The sequence below is a fragment of the Notolabrus celidotus genome, chromosome 2 (genome assembly GCF_009762535.1).
Source record: "Notolabrus celidotus isolate fNotCel1 chromosome 2, fNotCel1.pri, whole genome shotgun sequence".
NCBI lineage: Eukaryota > Metazoa > Chordata > Actinopteri > Labriformes > Labridae > Notolabrus > Notolabrus celidotus.
Genome location: NC_048273.1, coordinates 38188560 through 38202749, shown reverse-complemented (window position 1 = coordinate 38202749; position 14190 = coordinate 38188560). Strand labels below are relative to the sequence as shown.

At 37.0% G+C, this 14190-nt stretch overlaps 1 protein-coding gene across 3 annotated transcripts in view; it reads left to right on the top strand.

The window, feature by feature from the left end:
• Positions 1 to 14190, top strand: part of slc9a7 (solute carrier family 9 member 7) — a 59595-nt gene that overhangs the window by 20348 nt on the left and 25057 nt on the right. For all 3 annotated transcript variants that reach the window (XM_034699911.1, XM_034699925.1, XM_034699918.1), the window contains 9 exons: positions 1908 to 1984; positions 2077 to 2189; positions 4074 to 4179; positions 4905 to 5046; positions 5134 to 5239; positions 8798 to 8886; positions 10922 to 11035; positions 11358 to 11469; positions 11563 to 11716. In XM_034699911.1, coding sequence (XP_034555802.1) covers positions 1908 to 1984; positions 2077 to 2189; positions 4074 to 4179; positions 4905 to 5046; positions 5134 to 5239; positions 8798 to 8886; positions 10922 to 11035; positions 11358 to 11469; positions 11563 to 11716 — 1013 coding nt within the window. The remainder of the gene's footprint in view (positions 1 to 1907; positions 1985 to 2076; positions 2190 to 4073; positions 4180 to 4904; positions 5047 to 5133; positions 5240 to 8797; positions 8887 to 10921; positions 11036 to 11357; positions 11470 to 11562; positions 11717 to 14190) is intronic.

Genomic DNA, 14190 nt, shown 5'->3' with positions numbered 1-14190 from the left:
TAATTCATTTGGTTTACCCACTAAAGCTACAAGTCTGTGTGGAAACAGGAAACCACTCTCTCAAACTTGAAATGAAGCGCACAAACTTCAGTTACATTTCACATGAATATATTTAAACACATTGTGATAAAAACATATTGACCTGTTTGATTTAAAGATGATCATTTAACAATTTAAGATCAGTGAAGTGTGGATGACTAAGACTGAGGGTAAGGATAATAATAATGACAATAACAGTAATAATAATAATAATAATAACAGCAATAATAATAATAATAATAATATGACAATAATGATGATAATAATAATAATAATAGTAATAATAATAATAATAACAATAATAATAATAATAATAATAATAATAATATGACAATAATGATGATGATAATAATAATAATAATAGTAATAATAATAATAATAATAATAATAACAATAACAATAATAACTTAATTTATATAGTGCCTTTCAGAACAAATTATAACACACTTTAAAAAAAATGAATAAAGCAGTAGGCAGCAATCAAGAACATATTAGTATCCAACAGAAGTATTAAAACAAGCATCAAAGCAATAAACCATCAAATCAATAATGAGTGAGTTTTTAAAAGTGACTTAAAAGTGGACATCGTGTCAGCTTCCTAGATCTCCTCCAGAAGGTCATTCCACAGCTCAGGGGCCCGAACAGCAGACGCTCGATTGCCTTTGATTTTTGGGTTTGAGCGTGGAATAGTTAGTAATGACCTACCGAAGGATCTGAGGTCACATGAAGGCTTGTATGGGGTCAGGAGGGTCCGGATGACAGCCCTGTGATTCACAAGGAGATATAGACAACAGGATATTGATATTGAAATTGAGGACGACATTTCCAAATGTGTTAGTTTATTAAGTTTAAAAACTAGAGATAAAGAGGACTTGGGAGATCCAAAATATATTCATTTTGATATGAAGCTGAACAAAAAGACAGTTTGAATAAAAGTGAAGTTTCTTCCCTTAAATTAACTTTATCTGAAGATTCTTGTAGAGAGTTTTCAACGATTCAGTGCTGACAGAGACGACATAAGATAGATAAAGTTTGGTTAAGTTAAACTATACTATGGTGTCCTACTCCTAATCGAAATCCTTCATACTCCATGATACTCTGCAGAAAACACAGCAGCATCTCACTGTAACCGTAGCACATAAACCTTCTGACAGCAGCGACTAATTGCACCAACCTTTGGCACATCCTGCATGACCTGTTATTCAGAACCTTACGGACACGGGCAGAACTCTGTGTTTATAGTTAATGGACTGAAGGACCCTGAACCTTCTCCCAGAGGGTAGAAGCTGAACAATGTAGGTTGAATCATCATCACGCTGTTTTCTGCCGAAGAGCAGACTGCACATAGATTGTTTGGAGGGATGGGTACTTTTGACTGCTGTGATTTCATAACCATCTGTACAAGATCTGTGATTGGACTCTGAGTCTGTGTAGAGTTGGGTCTATCAGAGGAGTACTAACTTAAAGGGTTTTCAGAAAATGTTGAAAACGTCACACGTTTTTTTAAGTACTTTGTAAAACCATTAAAGCAAAGAAGCTGAAACATTCTTGACTAAGCAATGCTGTTTTTTGAGGTAATTGTGAAAAGTAGACCTGATTGTTTCAGCTCCATCTGAGGGCAGTGATAATAGTTGTATGTGATTGATTAAGAATAAGTTTGTTAAATTGTTGCTACATGATCACGTTTGAAAGAAGAATGATAATGAGAGAAAACAACAAATAGATACAGCAATAAAAAAGGGACATCTTCTGACCCAAGATGAGAACAATAACGTTGATTTTGTGCACTTTTGTTAAATACACAGAAATGTAAAACACTTGTAAGCATACTTTCCTGTCTTTGTCTTATTTCCTCTTCCATCTTGCAGAGACATTTCTTCAGGAACCTGGGCTCCATCATTACCTACGCTTTTCTCGGCACTGCCATCTCATGCTTCGTTATCGGGTGAGCGTTCATGTAATAACGTTTAAAAAGTGTGGCTATTTTCAGTCGAAGTTGCTGCTGTTTGACGGTTACATTTCACTCTCCATCTTTAGGAATCTGATGTACGGCGTGGTCAAACTGATGCAGGCGGTCGGACAGTTGACGGACAAGTTTTACTACACAGACTGTCTCTTCTTTGGAGCAATCATCTCTGCTACAGACCCAGGTATGACACAAACACACAGAGACCAGGACTAGTTCAACAGATTACTCACAAAGTCAATTATAGATATCAATTGTAGGGGCCATAATGTTGATTTTCTATCTTATTCGTTAACCATACTTCATTTCCGGTTTGGGGTTCATGGGTGTGGTTTACCTTTTATCTACCTGTTCAGTTGGGGGCGGGGTACACACATAGAGGGTGAGTGGGGTTGAGTATTTTTTGTTGACCGCCATCGCCACCGCCACCGCCACCGTCATTTTCATTGTTTGTTTTGAACTTTTTTGATATTGATTTATTTTGAGTGTTTGATGATAAATAGTAAACATACTTTGAACTTTGATTTTGATTTAATGGCAAGACGCGTCACAAGCACAACCCCATTTAGTCTCTGCGGCACCTTACAAACTGAGCCGCTTCATCAATAATACATTGTTCTCTAGTGAGAAGAAGAATGTCAGATGGATATGATTAGATTTCAACGTGGTTATAATTAGAAAAGTGGAAAATAAATCCCACATTTCATGAGTCAGTGAGTCTGTGGGAGATAAATCTAAAAAGGCAACAAACCAATAGTCACTGAAAGTTACCACAGTTCATATTGTATTGTACAAATGTCTTATTATAGCCAAAATGAAACACTGAGAAGTCAGGGGGTTATCAATCAATCAGACTTTATTTATAAAGCACTTTTCATATAATGACATTGTAACACAAAGTGCTGTACATAAAAACAACTTAGAATAGAATACATTTAAAAAAAAGAAAGATATATATAAAAAATAAAAATAAAAATAAAAAGACCCCCATCCTAACCCCAACCCCAGAACGACTCCAAAACTCAGCACAGGAAATTAAACTCACTAAGATAAAATACATTTCTAAGATAATAAAACACTAAGATATTAAACCATTAAAAGAAAGTAAGATTATATACTTAAAATAAATAAATAAAATAAAAAGTAACAACATTTTCAACTAGATAATATATAAATAAATAAAGTAAGGTGAAATAAAACAGTTATAAGAATAAAAGTCAGTATAGTTGATATCTCAGATTTGTTAACTTTTGATATTTTACATCTGTGATGTAAAAACAATCCTATACATCTGTACAAATCACTGGAGCTTATAAGAAATTGTTTGTATATATTATTATTGAAGGCCTTTCTCATTATTAGAACATCAACGAGTCACAAACCTGAGGTGGATTTGCAGACTTTGAATTCAAACTGCTCTAAACGCTTGATGTTGATAACTTAACTCTTCCTTCAGATCCTTTGGGAAATCCCCACAATGTCTCCAGCACCAGTTTGAGTGGGTTGGGCCCATTTTGGTACCTATTTCTGATATCCCAAAGAATCTTGTTATTATCTTCCACTTAAATTCCCTCCATACATTTGAGTTAGTGACTAGATGTGCCTCGGAGCATATTTCCGCCTATAAGTCCTGTGTAATATCAATATTCATCTGTTTCCCACCTCTCCCTTATATATGAAGTATAATTGAAATTCATGTCTAGGAATATTTGGTAAAAATGACGTGTTACTTTTCTTTCCCTGTTTCCTAATAGCAGGTTTATTAAGACATGTTTGTACATTGGATAGCTTCATAGCTCTCCCATTCTGTATGTTTTGTTAAAAAGTTCCTCAGTTTTAAATATCTGAAAAAGTCTGAAAGAATGCATTCCTCTCTTAATTGTTCGAATGACTTGCGGCTGCCATCTTTATGATGTTGGTATAGATTAGTGAGCCCATTTTCTGAAACCTGTATCTGTACAGGAGGGTACAAAATCCTTTATGAACCCAACATCTGTTAGTGCTGAAATGACTTTGGGTAATCCGTGACAATATGTTTTAATGGCTGTTGTTTTTCCTCTGTGCACAGTGACGGTGTTGGCCATCTTCAACGAGCTGCATGCAGATGGGGATCTGTACGCTCTGCTGTTTGGAGAGAGCGTCATGAATGATGCAGTGGCCATCGTCCTCTCCTCGTAGGTCACATTTCTGCCTTTTTAATCCTTCATTTGCTCCACTCTACCTCCTTTCATACCAGACAAGAAGCCGAGCGTACCTGCTTTTCCCTTCTGATGCTGAAATTCAACACAGTGGTGTGAGACAGAGCAGTAAGGCGCGACTCACTGATCCCAGACAGACAGACAGACAGACAGATGGCTCTCTGGCTCCCTCTAGTGGACGATAAAACACTACTACACATTTTCTTTGACCATTTATCTTATCTTATTGATTTATTTATTATTTTACACAAGAAATATCCTAACCTTAAAATAAAAAAACATACCAAGAAGACATAAAAAAGATAAACCCACTTAAACAACCTTAATATCTTTTGTTGACATAGAAAAGATGAGAAAATGATTAAAACAAGAGAGATTCAAAGTTAAAAATAGAAGGAAAAAAACAAAAGATGTTGCCACATCGTTCTTAAAGTGTTTGTTACTATTCCAAGGTATATAAAAAATTATGCAAATTATAAAATTATAAAAACGGTTACACACAGGGATCAATTAAAGGAACATTTCACGACCCAGCATAACGCCTTGATATCTTATTCTAATTAGGCAGACATGAAAAAGAAGAAATCAGGGATACAGACATTATTTGCCAAAATTAAAATGTGTATGATGAGATGAATCACTTCAAAACAACACTGATAATGGAGTACATTTAATACAAAGTCTTCTATATTTCATTTCAGGTCCATAGTGGCGTACCAGCCCAGCGGAGCAAACACTCACATGTTTGATGCCTCAGCCTTTTTCAAGTCGGTGGGTGTGTTTCTGGGTATTTTCAGCGGCTCCTTCGTGATGGGAGCAGCTACAGGAGTCGTCACTGCTCTCATATCCTTTCTCTCAAACCTGATTTAAAATTGAAATATTAGATTGGAGTTTCTTGAGACTGTGTTGTATCTTTAACCCTGCGGTCACGTCACCAAATTCACCAAGCTGCACTGCTTCCCTCTACTGGAGACGGCCCTCTTCTTCCTCATGTCCTGGAGCACCTTCCTGCTGGCCGAGGCCTGTGGGTTCACAGGTGAGCTGAGTTAGAGTGCGGCTGTGAAACACATGGTTTGAATTTAGGGAGTAGGCACCAGACAGATGTGGTATTGAGGCTCAGGAAAACAGTTTGACTTCTTTCTAGCTGCTGAAAGTCTCCTTACATTTTCAGGGTGAGCTGCACTTCACCTGATTTTTTTACAGCCAGCCTCTCCTGGTAAAGTTCCTGAAAGAAGTTGAGGTTAGCTGGTGTGAGAACGCAGCAGATAGAAGTCAGGAGAAATCACAGAGAGCACATGGACAGAGTAATGATGTTTAAACATGCAACTGATGCATGACCGGTGCAATTGCTGTGCACAAAATGAAGCTGCTTCTTATTTGATCTGCCCATCAGCACGATGTTTTCCATTATTCAGTTTAACCGTGAATGCATCGATGTATTCAGTACGACAGAAATGCAAAAACACTCTTTCATAATGTTGGACTTCAAAGCTTGATCCAAAAAGGAAACTGGACTTGGTAGAAATTGGTACTTGGTAGTCCAGTTTCCTTTTCGGATCAAGCTTTGAATGACCATGATCTAGATGACTGAGAACCTTCACAGACATAATGTTGGACCCTGCATTTCCTACCAACTTGTATGTCTGTCACATTACACAGTGACGACTGCAGCCTTCTTTTTAGGCAGTGTCCGACTCTCTCCTTGTCCAGCAAAGACTTCATGGTGTGATGAACGTGTGACCGAGAAACTTTGTAAACTTTTGGTGCAGGCTTCTAAATTCCTAGAGTGTCAATTTGTCACCTACATATGTTTACTTCCACTTTTATGGACTCTCTTATTATGTTTTTTACATGACAGGGTTACATTTTACTCTGATTGCATCTTGTATGACTGCATGTGGCATTTACAGCTTTGTGAAGCTGTACCAAGAGTTTGGACCCAAAAGCAGGTCTCAAGAGGCAGGCGAGAATTCAAAGTTCATTTAATCAGAACAAGTTCGGCACACAGGCAGGCAGTCAAAAAAGACAGAGGTATCCAAGACAAGAGGCAAGAGTCGTAGTCGAAAAGGAAACACAGGGGAGCAGGAAGTCAATGGATCTGGAACAAGAACACAAAGCACAGGACAATAAACGTGAGGAGAGACAAATAAAACAACTTAACCCTGAGATGTGACAAGCTGTACACTAATCAAACTTGTCTGTGAGGACTTCAGTCATCCCGGTCATGATATACCTCCACATTTTAAGACAAACTCATCTTGTTTAGAGTCTTACAGTTTTTAAATCCAAAGCATGTCTTGCTGATTTTGAAATACATGGCGCTTGAAGAGATGAAGCATGAAACTTAAAGGGGTTATTCAGTGCTTAAAACATAATTTATTTAACATCCAAAAAGGAATATAAACAAATGCAAAAGAGTGAATGACATTATAAGAACAACTTTTAATTCAGCTTGTCTGTTGTTTGGTTTGTTGACACCCTTATTATTTTAATAGGTTAAAAAAGTTATGGTTGTTTTTAGTTAACCTTCCCTTCCCAAAACAACAAAAACACCAGAGAATATTTAATGCAACCTCTGAAGTTGGTAGACTCATAATAGGGTTGCAGTTCTCTAATAGATTTCACTGTATGCCACTGTATAAATATATATGACAGTTATCATACCATAATCATTTGAAATGAACTGTTTTAAGAGTCACTAATATCAGAATCAGAATCAGAAGTACTTTATTTATCCTGGGGGAAATTCAGTCAGTTGCTCTTATACACGGCATGTAAGAAAGTCAAAATATTTATATAAAGAAGGAATAAAATAAAGTAAAATAAAATAAAATAAAGGAAAATAAAGTAAAATAAAATAACATAATATAAAATAAAATGAAATAGAATAAAATACAATAAAATAAAATAAAATAAAATAAAGTAAAATAAAATAACATATTATAAAATAAAATGAAATAGAATAAAATAAAGTAAAATAAAATAAAATAACATAATATAAAATAAAAATAAATAGAATAAAATAAAACAAAATAAAATAAAGTTAAGTAAAATAAATAACATAATATAAAATAAAATGAAATGAAATAAAATAAAATAAAATAAAGTAAAATTAAACGAAATGAAATAAAATAAAATGAAATAGAATAAAATAAAGTAAAATAAAATAAAATAACATAATATAAAATAAAAATAAATAGAATAAAATAAAACAAAATAAAATAAAGTTAAGTAAAATAAAATAACATAATATAAAATAAAATGAAATGAAATAAAATAAAATAAAATAAAGTAAAATTAAACGAAATGAAATAAAATAAAATGAAATAGAATAAAATAAAGTAAAATAAAATAAAATAACATAATATAAAATAAAAATGAATAGAATAAAATAAAACAAAATAAAATAAAGTTAAGTAAAATAAAATAACATAATATAAAATAAAATGAAATGAAATAAAATAAAATAAAATAAAGTAAAATTAAACGAAATGAAATAAAATAAAATGAAATAGAATAAAATAAAGTAAAATAAAATAAAATAATATAAAATAAAATGAAATAGAATAAAATAAAATAAAGTAAAATAAAATAAAATAACATAAAATAAAATAAAATGAAATAAAATGAAATGAAATAAAATAAAAATAAAATAATAATAAAGAATATGTACAGAAGTGCAGAATAGTTAGAATTAGCTATGTATAAAAAAGCCCAGGGAATGAAGGTGATACATACAAGTAAATGTGATATATCAGATTATGACATTTGTTTAACCAAAAACACTTTTTGACGTACAGATCATTGTGATGGATTATATTGATGATTATTTCATTATATTGTACACCATGATTCTTACTACAAAAGCATGTCGTTGTCTGAGACTGATAAGCCTGAAAAGATATTAAACTGCCGTGCTCACAACAATGAGGAAAAGTGATGATCTCACTGAAGCAGCAGAGGGCGTCCTCAGTCTGGGCTCAGCTTGTAAAACATTGGACTCTACATTTCCCACAATGCAACTTAATTATGTCTTTAATTAGATTTCCTTTGCCTTTGAAATGCCCTCTCTTATTAAACTCTGTGCCCTAAATTCATGATAAGTTTTAAATGATCCTCATCTCAGATTAGCTTCTCTCATGACCTGTAAACTCTTTTGTGCACAATGAAAATCAAAATGAACCTTCAAGTACTTTTACATCTTCAAAGGTTGTCTCGGATGATTTCAAAGTGCGTGTCATGCAGGATGAACCCCCCTCACATGTTGATTGTGCTGACTAACGTATTAATGAGCTGTTTAAACTAAGTGCTTCTAAACCCACCTCAGAGAACTCCACCCGTCTGTTCTACAAATGAAATGTGACAGGGATTTAGATGCAGATTATGCAGCAGATGTGCAGCAGATGAAATGAACTGATAATGTGATGCAAAGAAGCTTCAAAGGCAATCAGAGGGAAAGCTGATCTTTGTTTTGAATGTTTCTAAATGGATGAAGTGATTGTTACATTCCTGAATAATACAGCCTCGTCTGTTTAATGCACTTTATCTTTTGGATATCTTCATTTTTAACGTGTTTGTTTCTGTTTTTCTGCAGGTGTTGTAGCCGTGCTTTTCTGTGGCATCACTCAGGCTCACTACACCTACAACAACCTCTCTGAGGAGTCCACAAAGCGCACCAAACAGGTACCATCAGACCTCTTTCTGCGCATGCACCCCCCTTTATTTTGGCAGGTTTGACCCCTTCGTAGTACAAACAGGGTGCCAGATGGATCAGCCTGCTGTGACCTTAATTGGGGTTTTCTGAGGACATCCCTCCTGACGTGGCTGTTTAGTTTCTCAGAGGGGGTTTAGTCTTAAGAGGAGGGTACAGATTAACACCTTGGCAACACACAGCGTGACACATTCTGGATCAGAGCTGTAAGACTCTTGGCACGCTCAAAGAAAGCTGCACAAGAAATTACTATGGCAAGGTTAAAGTGCTTCACAATGGTTCAACTCCAGTACGCCCCGAGTCAGGAAGACACCAACGAAAATAACACAAGCAAAGATGTTCAACAAAGTGATGACACGTTACCGTCTGATCACTAAACAACAACTTTAAACCAGTGACCGACTCTGTGGAAACACACACTCTTAAAGAAGGGGGGTTTACACACATCATAAAGGTGCAGGGCGGCAAGAAAAAGAAGACAAGCCTGCACATCATTCAAAAAGTGGAATAAAACACAAAGTGCCTCGACCATGTTTGAAATGATATGGTTATTTAACTTTCTGTGACATCGAGTATGTGTCTGTTCTAGCAGAGCCAACCTTTTAACCAAACATATATATTATAAAACTTTATCTTGAATTGAGTCCAGAAACATGTCAGTTAAAGAAGAAGTGAGGGGACACATTCTGCTAAATACATTTGGGATAAAGAGGGATGATGCTGGTTTTGGAAAAATACTTTGGAGTTGTCAGGAGGTTGAAAAAGTTTGCTGCTCAGCACAGATGTAAAGTTATGACCCCTGCAAAGAATTATTTGGGTTACAACTAACAGATTTGTACTTTCATTTTCATTTTCATTTTCCTTTCTAAATATTTTTGGGCTTTTTTGTGCCTTTATGATGAGACAGCTGAAGTGAGACAAGAAATGTGGGGAGCAGAGAGGGGGGAAGACATGCAGGACATGACTGCGGCCGGGAGTCGAACCGGCGACCTCTTTGATGAGGACTATAGCCTCTGTATGTGGGGCGCTTACACCTCTAGGCCACCTGCACCCCCAGATTTTTATTTTTTAAGGTGCATATTTTTGGGCTTTTACACCTTTGTTTGTAGAGGACAGGACAGTGGATAGAGGAGGAAACTGGGAGAGAGTGAAGGAAAGGGATTGCAGGTTGGAATCAAACCTCGGCCACCCGCTACTTAACCTTTAGGCCGATCGTGCGCCAGATATCAATCAATCAATCAATCTTTGTTTATATATCGCCAAATCACAACAAACGCTATCTGAAGACTCTTTCAAACAGAGCAGGTCTAGACCATACTCTATGTTCTATTATCAACAAAGACCCAACATCAAGACAGGGTGAGATCCAGTCCCATCTTCCAGACAGGACTCAGTCTGATCTCATCTTAATCCACCATGAGCAGAGCACTTTGCAGCATTTAGCAAGTTACAGTGGCAAGGACAAACTTCCTTTAACAGGCAGAAACCTCCAGCAGGACCAGACTCATGTTAGACACACATCTGCTGAGACTGTGTTGGGGTTGATATGATATAACTGTATGTATTACTTCAACTTACAATGGAGAATGAAGCCTCAGTAGTGGAGTGACGCTGTAAATTAAAGTGCTGAGTCCTGCATTTCTCCGAGGTTCCCCTAAAGGTAGTTGAACCCCCTTTAGAGAATCACTACCTCAGAATAAGATTTCATTTTCATGGTTAAATGCTAAGGTACTGCCCTCGTTATGTGCCTCCTACCTAATACAGGAATAGAAGCAGTGAGCTCTGTAATCATGCCTGCAGCCTGAGAGGAGAGAAGAAACAGCTCTCAAAGCTCTTCTTGATTCAGAGAGAGCAGACGAGATGCTGAGCTCAGAGATCCACACAGAGGCACAGTGTGGAAAACCTGCTGTGAAATTTTCTCACTGAACCTGAACATTTTAAGGCTCTTACTTTGTATTCATGCATTTCTAAATTGAATTCTTCATGAATATTATATTCCCCATGCAGCTCTTCGAGGTCCTTCACTTCCTGGCAGAGAACTTCATCTTCTCCTACATGGGCCTCGCTCTGTTCACCTTCCAGAATCACATTTTCAGCCCCATTTTCATCATAGGGGCTTTTGTATCCTTCTGAAGCACAGCAGGCATGTCTTTTTATGCCTCCATAACATTCAGATTTCCTGCAGCTGTAGAACTGGGTCAGAGATAATGATTGGAGGACTGCTTTGAGGCCAGTTTTAACAAAATATTTAGCATCTTTGACCTGAGATGCATTTAGCTTTTGAAACTAATCAGAAAAATGTAGATAGAAAAGAAGATAATTGAATTGTTTTGATGTTTGTTCTTTACTATGAAGCTCCCATATGTGTCAGTAAGCTCACCCACCTCCATAAGTGAGTGCAGGATGTGATTATTCCTTCAAAGACACCTTAACCCGCCGTCAGATTGCTATATTCATCGGAAGGGCTTTAAACATCTACCCGCTGTCCTTCCTCCTCAACCTCGGCAGACGTCACAAGATCAAGGGAAACTTCCAGCATATGATGATGTTTGCAGGTATGAAGTCTTATTTTGTTTTCTTGCTTTGATAAATAATCAACCAACCTTTGTAGCTCTGATTTTAATTGGATGATTTTTCGATTCTTTGAGGTTTGCGTGGAGCGATGGCATTTGCCTTGGCCATCCGGGACACGGCGACATACGCCCGGCAGATGATGTTCACCACCACGCTGCTCATCGTCTTCTTCACTGTCTGGGTGTTTGGAGGTGGGACGACACCCATGCTGTCCTGGCTGCACATCAGGTGATTAATACAGTTATGCTCCTTTGAAGAAAACTGAACTCTCGTTACAGAAACTTTTACATTTAAGATATGATCCAGAAATGACAGAAAGGGACGTAAAGATAGATCCTCAGTTTTATTGATTTAGAGTTGTCTCTGAAGTGATGAAAGAAGGTACATAAATCAAGATATAGGTGACACTTCTTATGTAAGATAGACGTCTTGAGCCTCAGTCGTTCCCTCACATTTTAAAAACAGAGAAGGAAAAACAAGCATGAACGTCCAAGTCTTCAAAATCTGACTTTGTGGAATGAGTTTGAAACAGATGACATTACAGCCCACATATATGTTGAAGGATGTTGAAGGAAGGTCACCATAGAGCAGCTAAAGCCAGAGATGAGAACCCTCGTGTGAAGCGCTACCTTCATCCCATCTATGAAAAAACAAGCTAATCCTCTGTTGAGCCAATGACAGCTAGCTGACTAAGCGCAGCTGTTTTCAACACACCAGCTAAGGATAGAGTTGCTTTCTGTTTCTGTAATCGTATTAAAGTTTATTTTCTTAAACAAAGTCGTTCGTTTGCACGGAAACACAAAAGGAGCAGATTATGTTAGAATAGATGCTAGGTTATATATATATATATATATATATATATATATATAATCGTGTAGCTTCACTTGTGCAGTTACAGTTTTAAACCTCCAGATAGAGACACGTTTATTTTAGCACAAACCTTATGTGAGGTCATGATACCATTACATTTTTCACCCGTGCACCTTAACCTGACGTTTGTGTTTGAACTTGGCTTGCCCGTCAGCATCTCCACTTGAAGCGTGAGCAAAACGCTGCATGTTCATCGTTGGGGATGTAAGGATACACTCAACTCATGATTCAATTAAATCCCAATTTTTGGCCCATGATACAATTCATTCACGTTTCTCTAACGATTTTCAAGATAACTGTTGGTTTTTTGTAAGTTATATTTTGGAGCTTTTTCGCCTTTACTGACAGGACGGCTGAAGAGAGACAGGAAATGTGGGGAGCAGAGAGTGGGGGAAGACATGCAGCAAACGGTCAACCGGCCGGGAGTTGAACCGGCGACCTCTGCCATAAAGACTATAGCCTCTATACGTGGGGCGCTTAGACCGCTAGGCCACCAGCGCCCCAAGAAAAGTGTTCTTAACTCAAAATTGGAATAATTATTATTTTATTTTAATTCTCAGATATGGACAGTTTTAAGGTGTGTTGTATAACTCAGATAAAACCACTACACACTTTTTTCAGCACCTTGCAAAACAAAAAAAAATTAATGTACAAAAATACCTTGTTGGAAAATTTCTGTCCAATTCTAAAAAAGTTGAATGTGAATGATTCCCAAATCAAAATAATAAATATTAGATGTCAGCATATCTGCTCGGTCTTGACCTGCTGCTGCCATGTCTGTTATCCTCCACTCAGCGAGTGATGAGAGAGCAGTGCAAGAGACTTCATGATGTTGATCAAACGGAGGGAAATCCACCCTTATTTGTACCAATTTTCTATCATCTTCCGATATATCTTTCCATCCCTATTCATCGTCCATTACATTTTTGAATGAAGCTGTAGCTCTCCCATAGACTGTATGAATAATGGACGTGGTTTCCGTGATGTCACCCATCTGTTTCTGAAGCGCTGTTCGGAAGCCAATCGGCGGCGGCAGCCATATTGGAAATGTGGAACTCAACCAAACTTAATGTGAGGTAAAAGGCGGGGTTTGAGCCTCCTAGCCAACAGCTATGTGTTCCCGCCTGTCAGTCTTATGTCTCATGTACTTATTTGGGAAAAAACTCATAATCTTAACATCTTCTGAACCGTTGCGTTAGGAAAAAAAAAACAGCCGAACTCAATCTAACTTCGTCCGAGCTAGTGTGAGGTAAAGAGGCCGGCCTTTAGCCTTTTCGCTAACAGCTATAACCCCCCCCCCCCTGTCAATCAGGTCAGCTATGACCTTATTTGGGCAAAGTTTAATATCTTGGAAAATATTAGAGAGATTAGCTGCGTAGAGCCAAGCGGTTTTTCAACCAGGCTGTTTATTTCTGCTGTAAAGATCATCTTTTTGAAATTGGTGTGTTTGTGGTTTCTGGTGTTTCTGCAGCCAGCCTCAAGCAGATTCTCGATGAGCTGCAGGTTAGAACACTTCCGCATGGGCTTCATATTTTGAGACCAGAGGTTACCGCTTGAGCTATCTTGAAAACGCTGACTTCCTTTTCCGGCCTGACTTTACGCAGTAGGTCCTGTGTGTATCATAAACTGGGCTAGCTTAGCAACAGATGCACATCCAGATTGATCACCACCAGTATTGACTCACTGTGTACTAGGGATGCTTTTCAATAGCAGCCTTGGCAATGACATTGATTGACATATATAGACAAATCTGTGTTGCAAGCATGGTGCATTGTTTTAGTATTTCACTTGGATCATAACCAGAACATGTTACAGTTTTATAGATATTTGTT